Genomic DNA, 26,074 nt, shown 5'->3' on the forward strand with positions numbered 1-26,074 from the left:
GCCCGATGACTGTGACTTTCTGTCAGGTCTCGCACCAGATTTACGCTGGTGTCACGGCCTGAGTGTGCGGAGATCGATCTTGTCATAACACTTTGTTTTCAAAACAAGCTTTGCAGAACGCTCTGGATTTACACCATACATATTGAAGTCAAACTAAAATCACTGTTAGTCATCATCATTTGTGTTATTATTTTTTTATGTTTTGGCTTTCGAGATTGCAAACTAATCTTAGCAGCGGGTTTTTTTGTTGATGATGATTCACAACTCCTTTTAGTTGAATAAATACTATTTTTCTTTTGTAATAAACCCGACTAAATTCTTGGAACTGCAGATGCAGCAACTGATAATCAAGATTTGACTTGCAATTGAAAAATCATGATGATACCAAAATGTACGCTTTAAAAGATCGAAGGATGTGATCATGCTGTGGTTATACTGTTCAAATCAAACTTTTACAAACACCTTTTTATTGGCTCTTACTTGTTAATATGATAATATGATACAAAATTTAAACCTCCCTGATAAAAACAGCCCGTTATAAATAACTAGCTGATCTTACTATTAACTTTGCATCATTAAAGTGTGGTAATTAAATACCTTGTAGGGCCTGGATTTACTATGAACCTATGAAAGGAAAAAAAAAAAAAAGATATTATGTCAGTGGAGAGGTGAGATAATTGCACCGGGAGACGGTGATTATTACCATTGTGAATAAATGATGGTGTGAGAGGGGTGAATCTTTACATGTGCAAACTGTTTCCCCCTACTGATGGCTGAATAAACTGTTGTAATCTATCAGGTTCTTATTCTGTGCCTACTCCTGTTTTACTCGATAATAGACATAAATGATCCAAACACTTCCTTTTATGCAACACGCGCTTTAATCCCAGTTTCGCCACCACACACGTGTTCCCATCAGACGCCGACACATGTCTGAAGACTTGTTGGGGAGCTAGAAGTTGAGGATATAGCACTAATTAGAGATTGGTCTCTTCAGGGGGGGTCTCTCATTTTAATGATCATCCTACCAGTAAAAGATTCCTTCTCCGTTTCCTCGTTTATTCTTTCTACATTCACTGGTGCTCAGCTACTGCCGGACGAAACACCCTCTTTTTTTCCTTTCTCTCCTCCCCCCATCCCTCTGTTCTCCATAATCTCAAGGTCTTTCGAAATCAAGACATATTTTAGGAATTAGGTTATTTCTGCTCCAGTTGCCACTAAAAAAAAAAGAAGTATTTAATTTTGTTTTTCCTAGCCGCACTTGTCTTTCCTCCCTCTGTTGGTTGTTCTCCCACGTGGGTAGCGGGTTGGACGGGCGCCAAGTCCTTGCACCTGTCCCTCAAAGAGAGACAAACAAACACACACTCAGAAGAACAAGCACACACACACACACACACACACACACACACACACACACACACACACGGAACACAGCATCCTGCATTGTCAAGGTTATAAGATAGCATAGCAGCTTCCCAGCAGGAGGGTAGGGAGAGAATGATACAGACTGAGATTGAATAAGCACAAGGAAGGAGCACAAAGAGAGCAGACAAGTGGTTGAAAGATAAAAAAAAAAAAAAAAAAAGGGGGGGGGGGGTGGGGGGGGTTGAGAAATGAAACCTGTAATGATGGTATGAGAGACTCATGAGCACCAAGTGAGGGAAACGATAGGAAGAAGAAGGGAAAAAAAGCAAAGAGAGATGGAAGCCTGCGTGTCCTCCCCCATCCTTAGGCACATGCTATTCAAAGCCTCGTAATTTGCGTCATTAATTAAAAAGCTGATGGGATGGAGTTAAGGGGTTTGCATGTCGCCCGGTTGGAAGAGAGAGAATAAGGGGGGGGGGGGGGGGATAAAGGAGAAGGAAAGAAGGGGGGAGATATTTCAAAAAATATTGCAGTCATCCCACCATGAATCTCTATTAGCCGCTAATGATACCATTCTGATACCTCTCAACCATTAGTGTGAAATTGGGAAGCGTTAATTATTCAAATGAAAATCCATACAGCTGCCGCTCACACGACGGGGTCGCCGCTAACAGTCGCTAAAGGTCCTCATTGTTAGCTGCTCGGCGTGTGTTTCAAGCGAGGGAGGAGAGTACAATGAGTATGCAGAGTGTCTTATCAGGTGTGAATTATATTAGAAATGATATTATACTGTATGAACAAACACAATATGGATTATAATAATGTCATTATGCAGGGGCATTATAATTGAATTTTACAGAGTGTGCTATGACTCAACAGCAGTGTGCTTAGCCATTGACTGCTTCACATACAATTCTGAATTATGTGCCACAAAAGCACAACACTTCATGCACTTTCTTATTCAAATCGTGATTTTATAACCATGAAAAACATCGTGCATGTCGTCGTCAAACGAAATCAAATTTGGTATGGCAGCTTGACCAATTAGGCAGGCTGCACAATCAGCCACTTTGCCTTTTCCAGCTGTGTGTGTTTGGCAGCGTGAGCCACACAGCAGCCAAACTGTTGCAAGCCGAATGCACACGGTTCACTGAGTTATTGTTTTCCCCCCCGAAAAAAAAAAACCCTGTTTCCAGAAATCTGAACCAACCTGGCCAAGCAATGCATCTGCTTAATTTACTGCCTTGGAAGAACCTCTACGTGATTGGCTGTTTCCATAATTGCCATGAAATCAAACTGACCTTTTTAAAAGATAGAACATTTTAGAAACTATAGTGTCATGACATGTGAACAGATGCCGAGATGTTTGTAGGCATATTGTTGTCCTTAAAAGTCTTCAGAGGGAGGTGAATGAAAGACATTGATTTTTTTGGAAAGTGCCTCCTTTGAAATATATTGCATCAAAGTATCCCAGCCAAAATGTCTTGTTGTAGAATAATAAAACTTGTATAAAGAGCTACAATAGAGAACCATCAGTGTCTGATTTACTTGACAAACTTGTTGCTAAAATCCCTTCATTGGGTGTGCAAGACTTCTTCAATTGTTGGTTAAATTCTCCCTGCAGCTACAGCACAGAGTGTGAGATGGTTTGAATGGAGATTGAAAAAGCATTCCTCCCAGTATATATTCTTGTATAACCTTTTTTTTCTTTCTCCATACTGTTGTCCTTCTTCAACCTTTGTCCTCAGCTGTATTGCTGCTGTTCAATCCATCCATTCTCGCTCTTCCTGGCCAGTTACGCCTAAGAGTAACAAACACGCTTAGATGTGATTGCATCTGTCCAATAGTTGACAGTTTACACAAGTTTAAGGTGCATTTTAAATAGGAATTCTTCTTTTATTTGAAAAATAAATGTTGTTGTTTGATAATCCACGGGCCTGCATTCCTCTTGATGCATTTTAATAGAGCAAGGCAACCCCAAGAAAGCTTCTCAGTAGCCAGAAGATTAAGACTGCTTCCACTGGGCTTCTTCCAAAGCTGACTGCTGGTAAAGAAGTGAATTGCAAATCTTATCCTAGATATCAGAAAATACCTGGGGGTTTGGATTTCTCCTTGCCAATGATAGCTTTTCCTCCTTCTGATTTGCTTTGGCATCCAAAGACGGGTGCTTGCAGCTGGTCAAGTCATTCTTCTGAAAAATGTGCCAGAGCCTTCAACAACGACATATCCAAGTGCAGTGCCTGTTGCAAAAGCAGAATTCTGAGCAATTTTCCTGAATCACTTCAGCCATCCAAAACAATTGAGAGCAATATATTTAAGTTTCAAGTAAAGGAAAAGCCACACATAACCCCACAAGTTGCTGAAATGTTGAGAGACACCGCCTTGAACTTCAAATGTGGTAGTTACCAACAAGCCCCATCACAGCAGTCATGTATTTTCTCAGTCCCATATCTGCTATTGAAAAGTTTGTCACTCAATTGATAATTACCTCTTATTCAAGTAATTAGCTCTTTGCAGTGATTAAAAGTAGATTTCACTGAAGCACAGTAGATCGTACAATGGCAGAATTACCATTAACATCATTGAACAATCCAGTCGAGGATCTCCAGTAATTGTGCTTTTTTTTTAAAATAAAAAGCTGTTTGTGCTCGTTCATTATGAAAACTGATAATGTGTAATAGAAGGTGGCATACTGAGGGAATTGTGAATAACCCATTAAATGTTTTTTTTTTTTTTTTTGTTCTTGGTATAAGTGGGGTTTTGACAGAGGATATGAATGATGTGCTCAAAAGTAATATGCACAGCTTCATATTTTTGATACGTTCAGTCTTCTCGGGCGTCACAGAGAAAGACAAGGAGATGAAAGAGAGAGGGATTGGTTGAGAGGATGAGAGAGCTAAGTGCTTTTTAGTGACTCAATGACGGCCGTGACCAAAATCGTATTAAGGTCACAATGGGGGTGGTAGGGTGGAGTAAAGAGGCTTTTCAAATGAATCAATTCTCTGTCTCACTTTTTTTTTTTTTTTTTTAATTTCTTTTCCACTCTCCTTGCTTGTATCTGCAATGCCAAAACGTCAACCCTCCAATGGTTGTATCACAGGTATATCTCGGAGTATACCGGCTTTGTAGGAAAACACAAGTGGACGTGACATGTACAAGTTTGAGTGATCTGACGGGTGACCTTGTTGCGTTCAGAGGCATTCTCAGGTCAAGCGGCGAGGCCACACACTGTTCAGTAGCCCGGGGAGTATAGTGTATTTCCTTGTCAGGGATTTCATCCGAATCCTTTCCTCCCTTCTTTCTCACACCATGTCCCCTGGGCGATTGCTTTGTATACCACTTCTCACATCCCCATCGCTAATGCCTTTTTCTATAGATCATTACCCTCCTCTCCCCTCGCCACTGTTAGCGATCGCTCAATCAGAAACGCTGGCCGCCCTGTGGTCCCTGTTGTGTGGCCGCTGCTCATGGGAGGTGAAGAGGCTTCGATCGGGGATGTTTGGCTATTTACTTTGATTTGATCTATGGGGTCCATGTGCAGTTCCGAGTTATTGGCAAATTTGAGTCGCCAGTAATGATGATTCAGATGTAGCCTGCAGCTATTGTTGCCCAGACTCTGTATGGACTTATCGTGTTTCAATGACAGCTGGAGTGTTTGCTTGTTGATGAGGTCCTGCGCTCTACCACTGTACAATTTTATGATCTGACAAACACAGACGACTTGTTGAAAGCTGCTCCCCTCCCCATTATTTTTCTCTCTTTTTGCCCTTTCCCTCAGCTGACACAGCTCCCTCTCGCTCGCTGTTTTGTCATTGGCTCACCGCTCTGCATTAATATTGTTCTCCTCTAATAACTTTCCCATCTTTCAAACTTTACCCCACCCGCCCCTGCCTGCTGACCTCCATACCTCAGTCTGTTGCACTCTCCATTTGGAGGAGAGGACTCTTGTAAGCCCTGGTAAGAGAGGTTAATCCTCTCTTATTAGAACCGGGATTACTGGAGGGGAAGGGACAGGACCGGCAAAATGGCATGACTGACTGAAAGCTTGTCCACAAGAGGAAGCAATACATATAGTGTGGAGGGAGTTAAGATGTAATAGCCGCAGAAGAATGGTCACAGCGTTTCAGTGTAGCTGTTGCGCTGCGGAGTCAAGGCAGCTCTTTCACTTCCAATACACCTGCAGGTTTTCATTTGTAAAAGATCTTTTTGTATTGCAGTACATTGATAGATTAAACATTGACAAAAGATAAAATAAGTGTAGAAATGGATAACTGTTTGTGAAAATGCACCTTTTCTGCTCAGTTCCCCTCATCTCTAGATAGCACTTCAGTGTCTTTATCAAATTCTTTTGGTTTAGTCACTGAAGCAATGCTTTTTTTGCTTTAGTCTTACTGATTTAGTACATTTCATTCCAGCAGCTGCACAAATATGTTTTTCACATGCCTATAAACGTGCTACCAAAGCCACTCACAGTGCTAGCTCCCCAGTGAAAAAGCACATGAACAAAGCTAGTAGCCAGCTGGTTGCATAGCGTCGCATTTTGCAGCTAACACACACATACTTCCTCAGGAGCACACTGTCTAACTTGCAAGCAAAGTTCAGTGTGCAGGAGTTTGTCTTTAAGTTTTTGATGGACACATTGCTCTCCTACGCACCTGTCCTGTGAAGTGGATATGCAAAGGTTTTTTTCTAATTTATACCAAGATGTTAGATGTATTGTTTTAAACCTTAAATAATGCCTGTATTGTTTTATACAGTATATGATGGATGTGTAGCTTAGCAACAGTGTCCTCACATAAAGCTAGGGCATTAAATGTGTCAGTCTGTCTAAGTCATCCATGACAAATTATCCGTTGAAGTGGACTGCATTGCTATGCAGAGGTGCTTTTTTTTTTTTTTCAACTCAAGGCTTGAGGTGATTTCACTGCTGTGAAAATGTTTTTTTTTTTACATATTCTCATCACTCAGTCATCTGCAAAAAATGACAACACACATTTTGTACAACTTAAGACCTGATTAATCTGTCTTTTTATCCTACAGGATCACATGTGTACTTCATTCTCCTTCTTTAAAGCTGGTGATTGAATGTTCTGTGTGTCTACCCACTAACCCCGTGTTCTTTTTGAATGATTATGTTACTGGTATGAACTATAAGTCTTTTCCCAGTTATAACACATCAATAATCTGTTTCTTTATTTCTTCTTTTCTCTTCCCTTCATGCCTAAAAATAGAAGTGGAACAAAAAGGTAACTAAATGACAATAACTTATTTTATTTTCATCTGCATTATCATTTAAGTAAATGCTTGCATTTGTTTGGTGACGGGTTTGCTACAGCAGGTCTCATGACATTTTGTAGATTCACACTCATTGTCTGGTTCATCGGTGAGGTTAAACATGTCATTCATGGGGAAAATTAAATTGCTTGGAGAGACGGTGTTAGAAATATACAAAATGAGCCAAATCTCTCTTTGATTTAGTTACGCAGCAGCTTGGAAAAACCAGCCCTTCTTACTCCAAAATATTCCAATTTAGCAGTTGGTCTGTGACCCAAAGCTTTGAAATATGAAGACTAGGTATCTCTCTTGTTTCAGTATGACACATGTAGAGCTCCACAGTCAAGAAACAATCGATCATTGCAGCATCCAGTTATTCTATAAAGATAAAACAGGCAAGTTAGCCGTCATAAAATGGAAAGACCTTGTTATATTTTCAAAAATGGAACATGTGTTGGACCCTTACGATTCTTGATTTAATATCCTAATGCCCTGCTCTTTGCAATAGCTGAATGATCACTTTATCCATCAAAGTTTTTTTTTTAATTAAAATGTGGAGAGAGCCCAATGAATCAACATGAACATGTAAATATGCCAAATTGTAGCCATAGGCTTTTTCCCATCTGTGGCCCCTAGTCGGTTGGTACATGTATAGGTTGGAAAAAAAGAAGAACAGAGCGGGGGGAGATACTGGAAAAGATTTTGCAGTCATCCCACCATGAATCAGTATTAGCAGCCTATGATACCATTCTGATACCTTGTGTTGCAAGTCAGTTGGCTGACAAATAATCAACATTTTAGGACTTTTGAATATGCAACAATTATAATGATGTATAGCATTTTGTGAAACACTTGTAGTTGAATTATGTGCAACTAATATGGGGTTGGGTTGAATTTGGGTTAAAATAAGTACTAACCCTAAGTACATAATGCTACCAATAAACCTTAATTAAAATATAGATACAGTTCATATCTAGCATAACCAGCCTTCCGTCCATACATTACTAAAACACAACTAATATGTGTCTTCATCCCTTGATTTATTGATCCAGCTATACCCTGATTCCAATTCTAAAAATACGCCCCAACTCTTCATGCTACTTCACAACACTTTATGGTCACATTAAAAAAAAAAAACAATGTTGACATACAGTGTCCAGAAGTGAAGCTAGAGATCTACCTCAAGGATCTACTTTTGAAGGATTAGGCCACTGACTAAGCTGCTGAATCTTTGTATGAAGTGGAGTAAGAACAGGCTGTCATAAACACTGAACATCGGGCTGGACTCCTACCTTCAATCAGTGTTCATCATCAGTACCACAGATTGACAGCTCTTCTGACATTACCACATATACGATAATCATCACAGCTAGGTCATTAGAGACTGCTCTCCAGTGTAATCCTGTAACCCTGGGATGTTTTTTTTATCCCCTGTAATAAGTGCTGGTTTCCCCATCTTTGCTTTATAGCTGAATAAAATTAAAGTCGAGGGTGATCAATAGCTTGTCCAATAAGCTGTCAGCATTTTTGATTATAGCTCTAACATGATGATGGCTATAACCTTCAGGGACATACCAGTCAATACCGGAGACGGATCAAAGCGGTCATATTCTTACCTTATCAGCACTGCATGATGTTAGAGAACATATGCCAAATCTCCACTTGCGGCCCAAGAGAATTGTGTTTGCAGTGTTACCTTCTTACATGAAATATTTCCCTTTGTCAGACGTTAACTGTTAAGTTGAATTTAAAGTCAAAGATTGAAATGGAATCATTAAACAAGAGTCAAGAGTCTCGCTTTAATAGCTGTGCAATAAATTTGAAGTTTCATAGGAGTCATTAATTAATGACACATCTCTGGAATCTGTGGCAAAGAGAATGAGCAATGAAGGTGAAGGGGGAATCTGAAACATTTTTATAGAGATGACTTTATAGAGATGGCTTTGCCGCCACGTTAACAGTTTTTGTGCAATTCCCCATGAAAGCCATGATTGCTTTTGTATCACTTCTCTAATATCCTCTACCCACTCCTCCATCTATTTGCTTACAGCCTTAAAAAGCATATTTTACAACCTCCTCAGAGCCCAGCGTGCTGTCATTTCAAAGCTTGCCCACTCTGACCTTGTTCACTAGCACAACTCATCTTTTTCCAACCATGGGAACAGCCCTCTTAGCATTTAGCACAGCAACCGCTGAGACGTGTGCCAAGGCGCTATGTCAACGGGACGCATCTCTCCACATTTTTCACCCGCAGGTAGACAACATGTTTAATCTTGAGAGATTACAAGGGGAAGAAGGCTCTGTTTTCGCTGTCTCTTTCTCCCCTTCTCCTCCGAGCGTGCTGCTTTTTCCTCTCGACGGATCTGCAGCTAAAGCCTGTCAGCACTGTGTCAGGCTGTTGGCCCATTATTGTGAAAAGGGCCTTCAAACACACACACACACACACACACACACACACACTGTGTTTTTATACATGATTTATTGTGTATGAAATCTTGGTATTTCCTTTATATTGTCTTAAGCTTTGCCCTGTTCAGATTTAGCATTTTTAAAATGATTTGAATAGATTGTTTTGGACTACTTCATAATGAGATATCTATATAAATATTTTGAATAAAACTATTCTGAATAGAAGCACCATCTCCTTAGAAAGACAGAAAATGATAATTGCCTGAGTCCATGATAATCCACAGTGAACTGAAATAAGCTTTCACAAACGGTTCAAAGTATTGACCTGCTCCAGCTGGATTGCCTGGGCCTAGCTTTATCAGATTTGAGTACAATCCAGCTCACATATAATTAGTTTACAATGTGGGGTGTTGTAAATCATGCCGCAGACTAAAACTGTCATGTGGATGAAATAACGGACAGGCAAATCATTATATAGATGATGTAATTATTGTGGGTTTTTTTCTCTCTTTTTGTTTTCCTTTTCCTACAGGGCTGCCTCAGCCAATAATTACAGCGTAGCTATTTGTCAAACTCTTTTAACTTTGTGATTGTGTGTTTAAGTCTATTTATTAAGAACTGCCTGCAGGGTGTTTTCAATAAATGAAAACAATGAAATCTTTTTAGTGTAATTATATTTGATTTAGTGGATGTGTACAGAAAAGGAGCTCTGTGAAGGGTAAGGAAACAAAAAGGTAACTGATAAATGAGTGTGAGTCAGTCAGTATGTGGTTAAGTGTTACCAGGATCTACTGCATGGAGTCTGGTCTACATTCAGTGAGTAGATAACCCTCACTTAATTTATCCAACCATATTCATCAGTGACACGATAAGAAATTGCCCCAAGACTCAGAGGCATACAAAACAGAATGTGAACTACAAAAAATAGAAGTGTAGTGTGTTATTACATGCATTGTACAATCCAGAACTCATTGGCATCGTCCAATAAGAACATTTGTCTGACAATCAGTTATCTTCCCTGCATTATATCTAGAAGTTGCAGATGCAGATTTCCATTACAGTGTCTTTGCATTTGCTTTCTGGGTTAGTTAGTGATGTCTAATACCTGCCAATGTAACTCTGTACTTGTCTTTCCCCTATTTTGGCTCCTCAGTATTCCTGTGCCCAGGGCTTCTGCGCAGGGTGTACCAGAGCGAGCACCTCTTTGAATCCGACCACCAGTCAGGAGCCTGGTGCAAAGACCCTCTCCAAGCGTCTGATAAGATTTACTACATGCCCTGGACACCCTATCGTACCGACACGTTGACCGAATACTCCTCCAAAGAAGACTTCATCGCTGGAAGACCGACGACGACCTACAAACTCCCACATCGTGTCGACGGAACCGGTTTTGTGGTCTACGATGGCGCGCTCTTCTTCAATAAGGAGCGCACGCGCAACATTGTCAAGTTTGACCTGCGGACTCGTATCAAGAGTGGCGAAGCGATCATTGCCAACGCCAACTACCATGACACTTCTCCATACCGCTGGGGAGGGAAATCAGACATTGATTTGGCCGTTGACGAAAATGGCCTTTGGGTGATTTATGCTACCGAGCAGAACAACGGGCGGATTGTGATCAGCCAACTCAATCCCTACACATTACGAGTCGAGGGGACCTGGGACACCGCTTACGACAAGCGCTCGGCCTCCAATGCCTTCATGATCTGTGGAATCCTATATGTAGTAAAGTCAGTGTATGAAGATGATGATAATGAGGCGACAGGGAACAAGATTGACTACATCTACAACACAGAGCTGAGTAAAGATGGTTTTCTCGACATCCCTTTTCCAAACTCCTATCAGTACATTGCTGCTGTGGATTATAATCCCAGGGACAACCTGTTGTACGTTTGGAACAATTACCACGTCGTGAAGTACTCGCTGGACTTTGGAGCATTAGACAACAGGCTAGGTAAGACCAACTTTTTTCTTTATACATTTACTCTCATGGTATTTGTCCACGGCACATGTTCTTTTGTCATTTTCAGTCCTTGTGATCAGTTCAAATCTTACTTTTAGAGTAGGTGAGATGTGCTCAAATGTTAATGGAAACTTGTAAGTTGTTGACTTGTAAGTGTTCCTGTGTTACTCAGTCTGGGGTAAGCGTCAACACCATTTACTGCTTTGTGTCTGTCTTACATTCAGTGAGAACATAATCCTCTATCCAACCCTAACCTAATGGGTTAATGAAACAATTCAACAGACTCAGTTTTGAGGTGTTTGACAATCTGGACACAGCAGTATTTTTACTGGTATTTGGAAATATGAAAATGACAAATCAGACGTGACTATTTTTCATCCATGAGTTTTGGAACAAAGCTCACTTTCTAATCACTATCATTTCTGCAACAGGATCATGACATTGGCCCATCCAATCATGCAAAACATTGGTTCAGAAAAGTAGAAAATAGATACACCAGCCAGATTACACAACATTTTGAATGCATTCCCTTGGATCTAAGAGGATCATTTTAAAGGATTTCATTGAACCAGTAACCTTTTCTTGACACCAAAAATCCTCACACCTAGCCATGATAAATACTTACAAAAGGAATGGGCAAAAAACACCAGTCAACAATGCAAACACGTTCTCCAGAGCCTTGGCACTGCAAATTCTCTCTATACTTAATGGTACTGTAGTGGCACTATCAAAAGGCAAATACTACATTTATGCATGTTGTCTGCATGAACTTTAAGCAATATCTCTATCAAATCCAACCGAGACATATATGTTCACAACAAATTAGATTCTTTTGTCTCTTTAAGTGACCCATTTGATCTGAAACTCACAGAATGAAGTACATTTATCGCCTTGTATTGTGACTTAAAGGGCTCTGAAAATAGCAAAACTCACCATGTTTGTTCCACCTCACACTTTAATGTTGTGGGATCTAAAGAACAGCTTGGCATGGCAATCTCTTATCACTGTAGCTCTTCATATTTGTCCTATTTTGGTCAAGTAAAAAGCAATAAAATAAAAGATATATGTTTTCCAAATGTAGCACCCCAAGACTGTGTGGGCTGGTGATAATTGCTTATGTGGAATGTTGCTCAATGTGCCATTTTGCTGTTTTTAATTAGCCTCAAAAATAAAAGGGATGATTTAATCAATCATTAAGATAAAAAGAAGGATAAAATAATATGGGTAAATAAACAAAGATGCCATTAAAGGAGCAGCAGCCGTTATTACCTTTATCAATTCTCATTAAACAATTCAAGAAACTGGAGGCATACAGAAACTCCTGGTTTAACTGTAAGGACGTTTATGACACATTGAGTTCAACACTAAGTATTGTCACACTGTGTTCAGCCGCAAGCCAGATCTTTTACCCACTCTTAGTGTTGCCTTTGAAAAGGAACAAGCAATTTCTCATGTTAAACTTCTTGGAAGTCTTTTGAAAAGTCTAATTTCTCCACGCCATTGTTCTTTTTATAAATTGGCTCTTTGGAAACCAAGAAACAGAAAAAAATGAACCGGTTTTGACACACCAAGGTAATTCTTCGCGCTATCTCATCAACAGCTCGAGTCAAAAATGTCACGAGTTATTTGACTGTGAAGTCCTTGCCTCAGCGTTCTCCTCTGAGGCTTTCTCTACCTGCCGCTTGCCAGTTTAATTTATTTTCCTCAGCTGGCTGCCGCTCGACCCCAAATCTCTTTCTTGTACACTAAGTCCTGCTTCAATAAACTTTCAAATATATTCATTCATTTACTGGGCAAGTTTTGATGACACACAGCTACCCAAAATATAAATGATCGCAGTTGAAGATGGCCAAATTATTTTTTGCTTGGTTTCTGTGCTAAGTGATTATCCATCACTTTGTAAAAAAAAAAGTGGCACACAATGATCATACACATTCACATGCAAATTGAAATTGTTGATCAGTCAACATCTCAAGCCCCTGTTGAGATTTGTCGACTTGTGCGTTTGGCTGCTGTTGTCCAGGATATGCTGCCCTCCAAACAGGCTGCTGCATGAATATAGACAATAAAAAGTTTCATTAAGTGGATGGATGGAGTCAGAGAACAAATATAAATGTCAGATAAACACACTGATAAGAAATGAAAGAGTGATTGAATAGGCTGGGGAGTAATAAACCATTTAATTTGAGCAACTCAGACCAAGTACACAAACAGACGATGCAGGCATGCTCTGTGTGACTACTTAGCTGTGCATATTTTACACACTGATGTGCCTGTTTTTGAGATTTTAGGGTATTTAAAAAGCTGCTCTGAGGAGGTTTCTAAATTAAATTCCATTATTTCTATGTGTCTTTTGAAATAAAAGCCAGACAATCTTAATGGAAGCAGACAGAGTTATATCTTTTTAGGAAAATGAGCCGGAATGTACAGGACCTGATCAGGATGTTCTGTCGACTGTACAGCTCTGCAAAAAAAAATAAAAATCAATACAAATCAAAATGACTCATACCAACATTTATTATAATGGGTGTAGATTGTTTATTTTTTACACCTAAATTAATATGTGTTTTCAAAGTAAAACTTGCAAAAATATAGTTAAAACAACTCTTCAAACACTGAAAAATGTGAAAACTAGAAAGAATCAGCATCAATGGCTGCTGGGAAAGAGCCACAAAGATGAGGGTGATTTTTAAAGCATTTGAGGTATGTATGCTTCACCAAAATGGGTAAACTGAAACTCAATATCTTCACTTTTTGAGATGTTTGTTTAGTAGTGACAACAAGCATGGTCCTGTGTCTTTACTATAGAATGTGTTTCATTGCCTGTTGTCCCCCCCAAGCAATTAAAAACCACCAAAATTAGAAAGTCTTCTAATATGCACCATATACAGTATAAACAAGCAAACCAGCTCTCTGCAGAGACCAAAGCCAGCCTAGCACTTTCCTTTGGTTGCCAACATGATCGTTTGGAATTTGATCCAGTGTCATGAACATCCGGCCTGTTAACACTCCCTGAAAGATGCCACTCTGTGATCGCTGTGAACACAAGCTCATTCAACTTGTGCTCCCATCACAATGAGCATGCATGACCTGCCATACCAGTGGAGCATAGTGTATGTGCAACAGAGCAGCAGACATAGGGCCAGGACCACAGCTGAGGCTCTGACGCCTTATGCTGAACCACATGGGCCATGGGACAGCACATGCTACAGGGAAGTAGGCAGAAGCTGGGAAAATTCTGTATTATCTGAAATGTTACATCAAGGACTTAAAAATATCTTATGGTGTCTTTATTTGAAATGATTTGTGTGCTTTTCAATCTCTTCTGCAGATCATCTTGTTGTATTCCTATCGTCTTTCAGGAAAAAAACAAGAACAAACTTTCTTAAGCTCACCCCAAAAAATCTTGAATTGATATTCATGAAAATCAATGTATTTTTCTCTCCCTTTTGGAACACTCACCTGCAATAATTATCACCTGTGATAATATCCAAAGTTCCTAAACTCTTTTGAACAGAGACAGCAATATCTTTGCCCAAACAGGCTCTTTTCAAGGACTGATGATCTGTGCCTCCAACTCCATTGATAATTAAATTCAGTGAATTGGTGATATTAAAAAAAAAAAAAAAAAAATCGGTGCTGCAAAGACTGCCATAAGCAGGCAGATAAAAGCTCTTTTATCATCTATCCCTGAACATGATCACATTGAATGCCTGACTGTACAAGGACAACTTTGGAAGGAATTGCTCGGTGATCTTCTTTTGAAAACATTGAATCAAATAAAACTTAATTAAAGACACCAAGGACTCCATTCTGTTCATGCAATATTTGAATACACAGTAGCAAAGAGGAACATCTGGCAAACTTGACTTGTGTCCTTTTTCCGAAAATCAGAAAATGAAAATTCTGCAATTTATCATTTTGGTGTTCGGACAGTTGTGGAACTTTGACTGCCAACTGTCCATGACCAAGTTCATGCAAGTTAAGTCAAAAATAACCAACCCAAAATATGACTTATTGTGTTTAAACTCTAATTATTGATTCTGCATAATGATTTAAAATCAAAAGCGCTTCGCCCTATTGTGGGTTTCAATAGGGTTCTGATTTCCTCTGTGGTACAAGTTGTTGACCAGTTGTCCACTTTTGTTTCAGTGCGAAGAAAAGCCATCGCTGAGAACAAGCGCAAATGCACTTCACAGTGAAGCAGGCCAAAAACACAAAGACAGCTATGTAACAGTGACTGAGCTTTCATTTATCTCTATAGATATTATCATGCAACCACAGCTAACAATGTGCTCTTAGACTTTGTCTCTCAACTCCAACTTCATTCTCTTTTCTCAAATTGTTAGTCAGGGAGTGGTTTAAGGAAATCTTGGTTTGAGGTCTTTAATTTCAAACCACTGGCCACACCCAAGACCCAAAGTTGCCTTTGGCCTCCCAGAGGCTTATATCATCATCAGGTGATAGCCAATGGATTCCAAGATGCCATACGAGTTTTATCTTTGGTTTTCAGTAAAATGTCCTCAAGGCTCTTGGATGGATTGTGGTAGATTTTGGTACAGACAGTCATAGTCATTTGAATTTCCCTCGGGATCAATAAAGTATCTATCTATCTATCTATCTATAGTCCCTTAGGAAGAACTGTAATATATGTTTTGTCCTTAACTTCCCATTCAGGTTCATCATTTAATCATTGTTTTTTATGCAACAGTCTGTGCTCTTGCTTTGTAGATTTTGAGAGTGTTACACAAGTCTATGTTTCCAGCCTATACTGAATTCGCTTCCTGCGCTTGCAGTGAATTAGACCCGCTGCATATTATTTCCTTATACTTGAATGAAGAAATTAATCCCAGCCCGTTATCTACCAGAATGACCTCAGAGCTCTCTGCTACAGTGAGCATGAGGCAGTAGCTGCATCAAGTCCACAACACTGCAAAGGCGAGTGCAGCCACATGAGACAATTTGCCTCAGTTTCCCACACCTGCTGTTGCGGCACTAATATGCTGTCGTCAGATGCAAATCCATGCCGCTTCTACAGCTGTATGTGGGTTTTTTTTTTACATGCAGTAAATGCAGTTTTTTTTTTGTTTTAGCTAAAATCTAACAATCATATTTTTGACAAAATACAGCCGTCAGAATCTTTAAGTCTGTTAATACAGACATTTCTACGGGACCTTTACTTAGTCTCTGAGAAAATCCCTGACGCCTGAATGCTCCACTGTAGCAGTGATTCTTTTGTTGGATCATGATTGGTTCATAGGACGAGGCACAGTTGGTGTCATAGATACACGCGCAGTCTGGCAGCCCCGTAATCTTGCCACATGTTGCCATCTGGACAGGGCACAGTGCCAGCTCTGCCAGCCTGGAGGGAGCTCGCAGACGTGCTGCCCCGACCTTGCTGCCGAAACAGCCGATGTTTTGGACGCCCATGCCCGTCTTGGCTCTATTTGGAGGAGCCTGACACATGCTAAATTGATTAAGAGTGTCTAAGCGGTAAATGCAGGCTGGCAGAGTCTGATGGAGATTATCTGAGTGGCTCAGTTTTGCTCTTAAAGGCACAAGCTGTAGCCGTCCAGTATCTGTCGTGTCTTTTAATTGATATACTTTGACAGGCAATTTAATAAATTCAAGTGACACCCTTCTGTCGGTATGTGTCATACGAAAACATTTTTTCTGTCTCGATTGCAAAGCCTCATGGAAAATTGTGTGTGGTAGTTTTTACTTGAAGCTTCTATCCCAGGAAAAAAAAAAAAAAAGTATTTGCATGCTGCATGATGCCCTTTTTGAAGTCGAGGCTTAGAAATGTAGGCTGCATGCTTATTTGCAGGCTACACTCTTATCACATGACTGGTGTACCTCTGGCAGAGGGCAATTTTCTTCCTGGAAAAGAGCAAGATTTAGGGTGTACTAGTATGGAGGGATTTCTTTTTCTGACACATGGACACATGCACAAATACACAGTCTACTTGCAAACCCTTTAATGCTGCAACACAATGGGTCTCTGTTAGTAATGCAGCTTTAGATCTTTAGCATGGAAACAGAGAGCGCTTTGTTGCTGCTGCAGACTCTCTTTGATTTTATTCTCACATCTTCCCTCATGTGAGAATCATTTTAATCATTGTTTCCATATTAGTGCAGTGGGTGTTTGCCTTTTTTTTCCTTCCCCAGTCTGATCTGGTTTTTTTACTGAAAATTGTGTCAGTTTGAGCAGGCAAGCTCATGTTTCAAGTGGTTTTTAGAATATGGCATGTCCTTTCCCTCTGTCTGATACCCCACTATATATATCACATGATTTTGTCTGGCGTCCCTCCTCCTGACTGACCATCCATCATGAGCCTCGGCGGCTCTGCCTTGATCCAGAAATCATACACAGATCACCTGCGTAGTGAGAGAGGTGGCAGGCAATCCTTCAGTTAAGGCCAACACCCTATCCATCTCTCCTGACGTGTGCAGAAATAGGGAAAGCATACTTATAAAAAAGATCAGACCACTATTGAATGGGAAATTTATGTTGAAAGATGATTATTAGGTACAGGTTAGTTCTTGTCCTGACCTCTCAATATACACTAGTTCTGTTTCTTTTAAGCTAGTAGAGTGTACTTCCCAAATATTTGGTTCCACTTACTTGCGGAGGTATCAGAAGTTCACATATTCTTTAATTTTCACATATATTTGTGAAAAAGAGACTCGTAAAGGAAGAAACCTCGTGCTACATTTGGGAAGCCATTAGACTAAAACGATTCTAACTTCAAACGACAAAACAATATCGGATTCACAAATGTGGAACCACATTTATTTTTGTTGGTATTTCAACTCCAGACATGTATATGATATGTTTTTGATAGTTTACGACACAATACAATACGTCAATATGTCTTTTTGTTACATGCTGTATACATAAACGGACTGAAGATGAAGTAAATAATGTTCAACGATGATGTGCTTTCAGAGAAAATCACAGTTTTATTCTGCGTGATTCATGTCTAACAAAGAGAAGTGAGCACAACTTTAAAATGACCTGAACAAGGTTTTGGTCAAAATTATAAATGAGCGTTTGAGGTTGACTTTCCTCCTGATGTGTGTGTTTTTGTGTTTGTACAGCTACCAATTTCTCTCGAGCCTCCCCCAGAAATTGCCACATTAGCTCTAACAGGCTCGGTGACACACAACCTCAAAGTGATTTTATTTTGGCCAATCAGCTGAGTAAATCTTATTGGTGGGGCCTCTGAAGCGTCTTTTTCTCTCTTTATCGGGAGTGTCAGAGTTCCTCTGCACAGCTTTTTCCCGACCCATTTGGCCCCATTCAGCTCTTGGTTGACAGTCTTTTTAAAAGCCTTCCTCAAGGTTTTCTAGCAAACGGTGAGACCTTGAAGGAGTCTGAAATCCCCTTTTGCAGATGGACTCACACTTTTCTCCCCGTGTTCTGCTTCCCCTGGTATGTTCGAGGATATTTGGCCTGGTCAATAGCCTGGGAAGTTTGAGTTTTCACTCCAACAAATAAAACCCTATCCAACGTCCATTTTTTGACTTAGAAAAACTGGCTATATACTGTATTAATACTAAAAAATGAAGACATGCGTCAGATTTGCATAATACATTCAATTGGGGGTTTGAGACTATTTGAAAATATTTGAAAGACATAAGTAAACCAAATTAGCAAAATCCTCCTTCTCCAATGCAGATCAGTTTATATGCCTACAACAAGCAGTTTTCCTGTTATTTAGCATGCATCTTCACCTAAAAGCACTGTAGTGAATATGCAAGCAGGCTTTGCTTCCTCTGTCATTTAACCCGAACACTGGGAGTGTCTCTTCAGGCCTGTTTCCATGTGTGCATATAGATTAGCCCAGTATGTATGCTTCTCCCAGCGCTGTGTGACCTCCATAGATGCCCTCTCAAATCCCGGCAAGAGAGCTTCGGGAATGAGAAATTAATTGCCAAACAATGCACAGCTCTCATCCATTACGGATCTCATCATGTCAGATGATATCGAGGCATTACTGGATGTCTGGCTGCGCAAGTTACCGCAACCCCTCCTCACCACAGCCACCACCACTACCTCTATCCCTCCGCTCTCCCAAACCACCACATCCCAGTCGCAATCTCTGATGGATTTGTGGGTCAGTCTCCTCAACAAATGAGGACACGTGTGGCATCTTAATGGGATTGTATGACACAAATGTGCAGGAATTGACAAGCTCTTGGGCAGAGTGAATCATGCCATAATGAACATGAGGATGATGTTACTCGTTGCTGTACGCATTCGCCATCATAGCCTAGAATTGTTCAGTACGACCGATGATGGTTTGGAAATCGAGTTTGTTTCTCCATTTTTCTCTGCTCCTGTTTCGTCTTGTTTGGGTGACGTGAGTACATGTGATTTGATGTTAATATCAAATGTTTACATTTAGAAAAGACAACTTGTAAAAAAATAAATAAAAAAAGGACTGCAGTGGTGAAATTGACCAAAATGTACCAGAATTTCACCACTGCAGGATGTATTTATTCCACCTAGCATTTCCATACTGTTTTTTTTAATGCCTATCATGATGACTTTTAGCAACATTGGTCAATATTTCAGTCCATCTTTTAACCAGACATGTCATTAGCTGATGACTGAGAAATGAGCAAATTTGTTTCTCTGGTTTTTCCATCTTCTTTATTGTAAGGCTGTGGCTCACACTAGGATGCATTATCTGATCCATCCATCCCTTATCTATACCGCTTACTCAGCTAGAGCCAATCCCAGCTGTCATTGGGCAACAGGCAAGACACACCCTGTACTGTACACCAGTCAATCACAGGGCCAACATACAGAGACAAACAAAACCAGCTACACTCGCTTGTTGATGAATTGCTAACAACATTTTGGGGTAGTCCAGAACAAAGACTTTTCATTTTCCCTTAGCTACATGTACCTAAAAAGAAGTGAAGCCTGAAATCCAACATGACCTTAAGAGAAGCTGACTGAGTTACAAAGTGGAGGCAGCACCCTAAGATCAAAGAGCCAAATGAAACAAGTATAAGGTTGTAATTTATTTCTGATCCACTCACGGCCATGAGCATGGATTTGGACTTAGAATACGCTCTAAAAATACATGTCCCAGCACCCAGAAATCCCATTTCACAAGCTATAAACAGGCTGGTAGAAAGTTAATAAGTGACACACAAAGACTGTCCAATGTATTCATCTAGAGTCAGTTCAAGTGCCTGCTGAAAATGTAACCACGCACAAAGGTTCAAATACTAAAATTAGGTAGTAATTGGGTTCAACATTAGGTTGGACGAGCGACTTCTCTGTCTGACGCTCATTTCATTTTTACCCCCGAAAGCCCCTTTCCACCTCTTTTGATCTCGAGTTTGCAGAAGTTTCTCGCTCGCTCTCGGTGAAGGAAATGGCAAGTCATATAAACCGGATTCATTTCATAATAGCAGAGCAGGGTTTTTTTTTTTTTCTCTCTCCTGCAGCGAAGTAGAGTGGGCTTATCTAATTGTGGGTGCCACGAGCCCTGGGATAGAGAGAGAGAGAGGCTAATTAGTTAGAAATTAATGCTTTGAAATGCAGCACAAAGCCCTGTGTGTGGTGGAAACAGACTTCATATGTTTGGTTTGGGTGGGGGAAGTTGGTATAATGGAAGTGAAGTGTAAATGATGAGAGGAAACTGGAGCACCCAAAGAAGTTTGCTCCTGTCGTTTATGAATGAAAAGGTCGCCAGCTTAAAAGTAGGAACAATTTAAGCCCCTTGTCTTAAAAATCCTGAACATTGAATAGCTTCATTCGGTTTTGTTCAACTTTTTACTGCTTTTGAAAATGTATTGATCCTCGAATATACCAGAGATAGGCTACTTTGGGGTTTGAGTCCAATTATATTGAAGTATTCCCATATAAATGTCATTGCATTGAATCATGTCGAAACCAAGCGGCAACCTGCAGTGTAGAAAAATGAAGCAAATGCATCAGTGGATGTATGGAGGAACAAGGCCAATTCTAAAAGAAATGATGAGTCTGTACGAACTGATGTAAAACTGTCTGTTAAAAAGACAAGACCAGTCTAACACATGGTCAAAGACCCACCCATCACTCCAGTCTGTTGATTTGATGGTCAAATGTGTCTAATGCTGCGCTGAGGTCTTAAATAAAAAGGGAGGACTGCCTAATTGTTTTTATCTACAATCATTTTGATGTAATTTGTCTGAGTGTGTCTAAAATATTGTAAGAGTTAAATGAACAAGTAGTTGATGATAAACAAGTTTCTTTTACATTTTGATTTGAAAGGGTAGATTATAAATTGGTCTGTAGTTTTTTTAGCGCACAGGAGTCTAGATAGTTTTTTTCAGGAGAGGTTTCACTATGGAGGTTGTAACAGCTGTGGGGATATTTTATAAAACTTTCACCAATTTAACATTCAAATCTTCCTGTAAGGTCACACACGGGTCCCTCTGAGCGTACCAAAGTCTTGTTCAAATCGTTGGGTGTTCTTGAGCCCAGGTTTTTTTTCCCTCTCTTTATCCTTTTGGATAGAAAGGGAAAGCTGGCAAAGCAAAACAAAATGTCCTTGTGCTGTCTCCAAGGCGAAAGTGCCGGCAGACTGTGGCTGCTGTGTGCTGCTGGCTTTCCCTTTTCTTTTTTTTTGTTTTTGTGCTCGCCTCATGGAAAAGATATACAAGTTTTCTCAAGGACAGTTTTTTTTTTCTTTCATTCAACTCCTGATCTCTATCTCTAGCGCGTGTCTTTGCAGCTGTATTTAACATGCAGTGAGTTGTAAAATAATTCAACACCGGGCTCAACAGGATCAACTGGAAGCATTGAATTACATTCTAGTCATGGTTCCATGTGACTTTGAATTAACCTCCTGCTGTTATGGCGATTTCCTCAGGCCGTATTTCTCCATAGTGTTATATTACCTCAAACATTAAACAGGCATAAGATAACTTTGTATTATTGTTTATCAATGGCGTGGTAAGCTTAGTTCATCTCATTATCTTTCTCAGTGAGATAGTGACATTTGACTTGGTATTATCACAACCCTTAAAAGTTAGACAATGTGGCATTGGAGAGATGTGATACCTGCTGTTACAAGTAGCACATGGTGGCTAATGTTAGCTTCTATTAGCATACCTCAGAATTTGGATATTGTTAGATATCTTACGGTGAACAAATGTTTTCTCTCCTTTTGCTACTGATAAACCGAGTACTAGCATTAGCATTAGCACTATCAGCAGTGTTAGATGCAGCTTGTTACAGATGACACCAGATTAAAAGTCTCAATGTAAAATTCGCTATACATTTCCTGAATCAATTGTGGTATTGTTGTCACGTTTTTTTTGACATGATTGACATTTCAGGACTTAAGGAGGAAGGTTAAAACCATTTTGGCTGTTCAGATTTTTTTTTTTTTTAAACGGCGAAAAAAATGTGGCCACTAAACTTTTGCTGACCCTCGAGATATGAAAAGTATCCAGTAGCAGCAAATATTGCGTCTTTGCGGGACGTGTTGTGTTTACCTTTAACTTAGTATTGAAAAGCAGAAAGAACTTTTCAAGTATTAGTTCAAAAGCTAAACAGCCTAAGATCTTTGTCATACAAAAATGTATAAACATTGGTTCTAGGCCAGTGGGATTAAAGCGCAGATACATGGTGATAGCAACACAGCTGCTATCCAATACAAAACATTGGAAAGCTGGTGTTTGAGAATGCAACAGTGCCATCCTGAGTAATGGGAGATGAAGCTGAGATACAAATAGCAGAGAAAAACCTAGAAGAAGAATAACAGTGAGTTTCCTACAATGTTCTTTGAAAAAGTGAAGGTTTAGAGTGGCTATTATATTGAAAAGAGCATCTGCTCCATGACTTAAGAATCAATTTAAATTGTTTAGTAAATAGTGCCATTTGAATCTGTCTACAAAATCTCAAAGTGAAGTAAGCCAATGGATGACACTGCAACTGTGACTAATCTGCTCTAAAGCTATATATGAAATGATGGCTCTATATGCAATGTCTACCTCTATGACTATGCTTGATGTGTCACGTGCCCCTGTGCAGCTTACCTCCTCATATCAGTCTGCATTTTTTTTTGGTTCCTTAAGCAACAAAATTACTCAGCAAAAATCTGCCACAGCCAGAATCACTCCTCTATCAGCCACCCTGACCAGGACAAAAATTCCCTTATCCTAATGCGCCCATCTGAACATCTTTTAAGCTACTATCTTATCTTGGCTTGTGCACTGTGACCCCTTCTAACCTTAATATGTGCTGTGAATTTCCATCATCAGATTCCCATGGGGTGCACTAATGGTCTCCTTTACTATAAGCAGTTTAAGCACCAGCAGCTGATTTCAATTATACTTGAATCGACGACTCTTCCTTTTACTTCCTTTTTCCTTTATCGTTGGTGGGACCTCTTTGGGTTTATCATCACTTCTGCTCAGATACAGATACATGTATAAGCCATATCATGAATAATACCATAAATAGAGTAGTGTCCTTGAAGGTATTTCTCCCTCGTAATAACGTGGTCATTGCTGCTGAAGGACACGATGCAGATGAAGGATTCCGCGTGATGCTGCAGTGCAGATTAATGATGATGCCTGACGGTGGTTACAGAATGTAAATGGTGATATCTTGGTGGCTTGCGGAAATGTTAAATACCTATTTGAGTATTCATGTGGTTTTTAAAGGCCTGTTGATGGGTGTTAGTGTCAGATTTTGTTGGTTGATGAGGGTTTGTGTTTGAGTGAGTGGCTGCCAGTGTTTGCATTAATGAGCCCCAGTGTTGGGTCATAAGCTCTATTGATGTTCTCTTAACATTTACTCGTCTGTACTTTGTTTATTTGTTGTTTGTCATCCGCGAGAGAAATCTGGAATTCTACAGCCTGCTTTACTAGCTGTTTGCCTTTAGTTCACATTGCCATTCAATTAGATTTGTGTAATAGTTCCACCTCATTGATAGAGTGCCTCCGCAGGAGTGTCCACAGTACCTGCAGGTCTTAAAAAAACAACAAATCCTTTTGTTAGCAAGAGAAAACAAGTACTCAATCAACTTGGAACTCTTGCTGTGGCAGCAACCTATTTAATCAACCCTGGCTGTTGTTGAATGCTGTTAAGCGTTGAATGCATTTGCTGCTGATAGTAGTCTGGTCCGTGTCATTACAGTTCCAAGGCATCTATGCGATTCCCAAACGCTGGCACTAATTTATGCCGTCTGATATTACCGCTTTCAAATTCACCATTCAGAGAACGCGTCCGATTGCAAATTGAAACTCAGTGAACTGGATTTCGGCAGTGATGTCTGTTATCTAAGCTCTCCCTGAAAGTGTGACGTCCATTACACCTGCCATCCTTAAATTGACCCTCATTAAATTTTGTTTTGCTCCCCCTTTCATTCAGAGATTGGGACCATTTGTCACTTCTGTCATTTTGATTGTATCTCCACATTAGGCGGAAACAACGCCTTACCCAAATTGCTTTTTCGCAAAGGCTCCAGATTGTGTGTGTGTGTGTTTATGACAAAGGTTCTCTTTTAAAGACTTCATGACATATTAAGATATCAGTATAGCATTTGAAGCAATCTTTATGCAAAAAGCAATCTAACTGTCCAATAAGAGCATTGCAAATATGCCATAAAACATAGTTTTAAAATAAATGCCTGTTTTTCCAGTTTAATGAAGATAAATCAGGAAGTCCTCTTGTGTCATCTGAACCTCTGTGACAAGTCACCAAGTCACCACATTCGTAAAAGCTTGCCGATAAATTAATTGCGGGCCACTCTTTGCCAATACTCTTTGCCAATCCGCGGCACAGGGGAAGGTTGATTGTATGATTCATTGTGGAGAGTACATGAGGTTTTTATCATTTGTAGTGTGAAGAAAAGGAGTACAGTGCTAGAGTCTGGTGCATCTTAATTTGATGTGTGAGTGTTGGTGTGATGATGATAGGCCTCGTCCCCAACAGCTCAGGTAAACAGCGTCATTAGCAAGAACCTCCTGGAGGGTAACCACAGGGAAGAGTCACATCCAGGAAATGGGTATCCTAGTTTGTCCCGGCTGACCCAGAAATAGCATGTAGCTACAACAACCCTGTTATTGACTGGCAGAGATATGCCCTCATCAACAGCTCTATTTAGACTGCACAGATGTAAGAGTGTGTATGTGGTGTGAGTGTAATAGCATAGCTAGTAGGGGTCCAATACTAGACACCGTGCATGCCCCTGCAAGAACACCTGCTATTTCCAATTGATCCACAGCGAGCTGTCCTCTTTTAAATTGTCACTTCGAAAGGAGGAAAAAAAAAAATAACCAATTGTATGTATTTTCATACCATCCCCTATAACGAGACATGGTTAAAATGTGGAAAAACATGTTTGTTTTTTTAATAATACCTTAAATTTCTATATTCCTTCCAGACCTTGAATTTTGCCAAACCATAGTTTCATTGTTGTTCCGTCTTTCTCTTTTACCAGAAACATCCTCCTCCATAATGGTCTACATGGACACAACTACAATGACAACAAGGACCACTACTCGGCCCACCACTGTTACCCTGACAACCACAACAGGCAGGACTACCACTACCAGGATGCCAGCTTCTACAACTGCAATGGCCCCACGGACGACCACCACAGTGGCGAACCCTGTCCAGACGGTGGTGGAGGGTTTGGCTCCAGAAGATGATGATGAGGGTGGACCGCCTTCCTCCAAGCTTCCCAACATCAGGGTGGAGTACTGCAACCCCTTGGTGATGATGGACATCTCCTGGCCCAAGACCAAGCCGGGGACTGTAACCAAGATGCCATGTCCACCTGGAACCATAGGTAATGTGAATTTTTTTGACTTAGTCTATGGGATAAACCAGAGTAGATTTAGGAACACACATATTGATAACAAATAGATAATAAAGTATGTCAGAGGGGACAACATTTTTATTTGGTTAGGCATCTTGTTTGGAAAACTTAGAGGTCCTCACATGTATGGAGTACAAGCACGTACTGCATGGGGACTATATTGTTGGACTCTTCACCTTGCTTTTGGGTTTGGAAAAATGTATTTTATTTTGAAGGAAACCCC

The 26,074-nt window shown here is 40.1% G+C and overlaps 1 protein-coding gene across 1 annotated transcript in view; it reads left to right on the forward strand.

Moving 5' to 3' along the window:
* The window catches only part of LOC110003601 (adhesion G protein-coupled receptor L3), a 219,866-nt gene that overhangs the window by 123,104 nt on the left and 70,688 nt on the right, over positions 1 to 26,074 (forward strand). Inside the window, exons 6-8 of the mRNA XM_065950385.1 lie at positions 6,597 to 6,611; positions 10,202 to 11,002; positions 25,471 to 25,821. Of these exons, the coding sequence (XP_065806457.1) occupies positions 6,597 to 6,611; positions 10,202 to 11,002; positions 25,471 to 25,821 (1,167 nt within the window). The remainder of the gene's footprint in view (positions 1 to 6,596; positions 6,612 to 10,201; positions 11,003 to 25,470; positions 25,822 to 26,074) is intronic.

This window comes from Labrus bergylta, chromosome 22 (genome assembly GCF_963930695.1).
Source record: "Labrus bergylta chromosome 22, fLabBer1.1, whole genome shotgun sequence".
In the NCBI taxonomy this organism is placed as follows: Eukaryota; Metazoa; Chordata; class Actinopteri; order Labriformes; family Labridae; genus Labrus; species Labrus bergylta.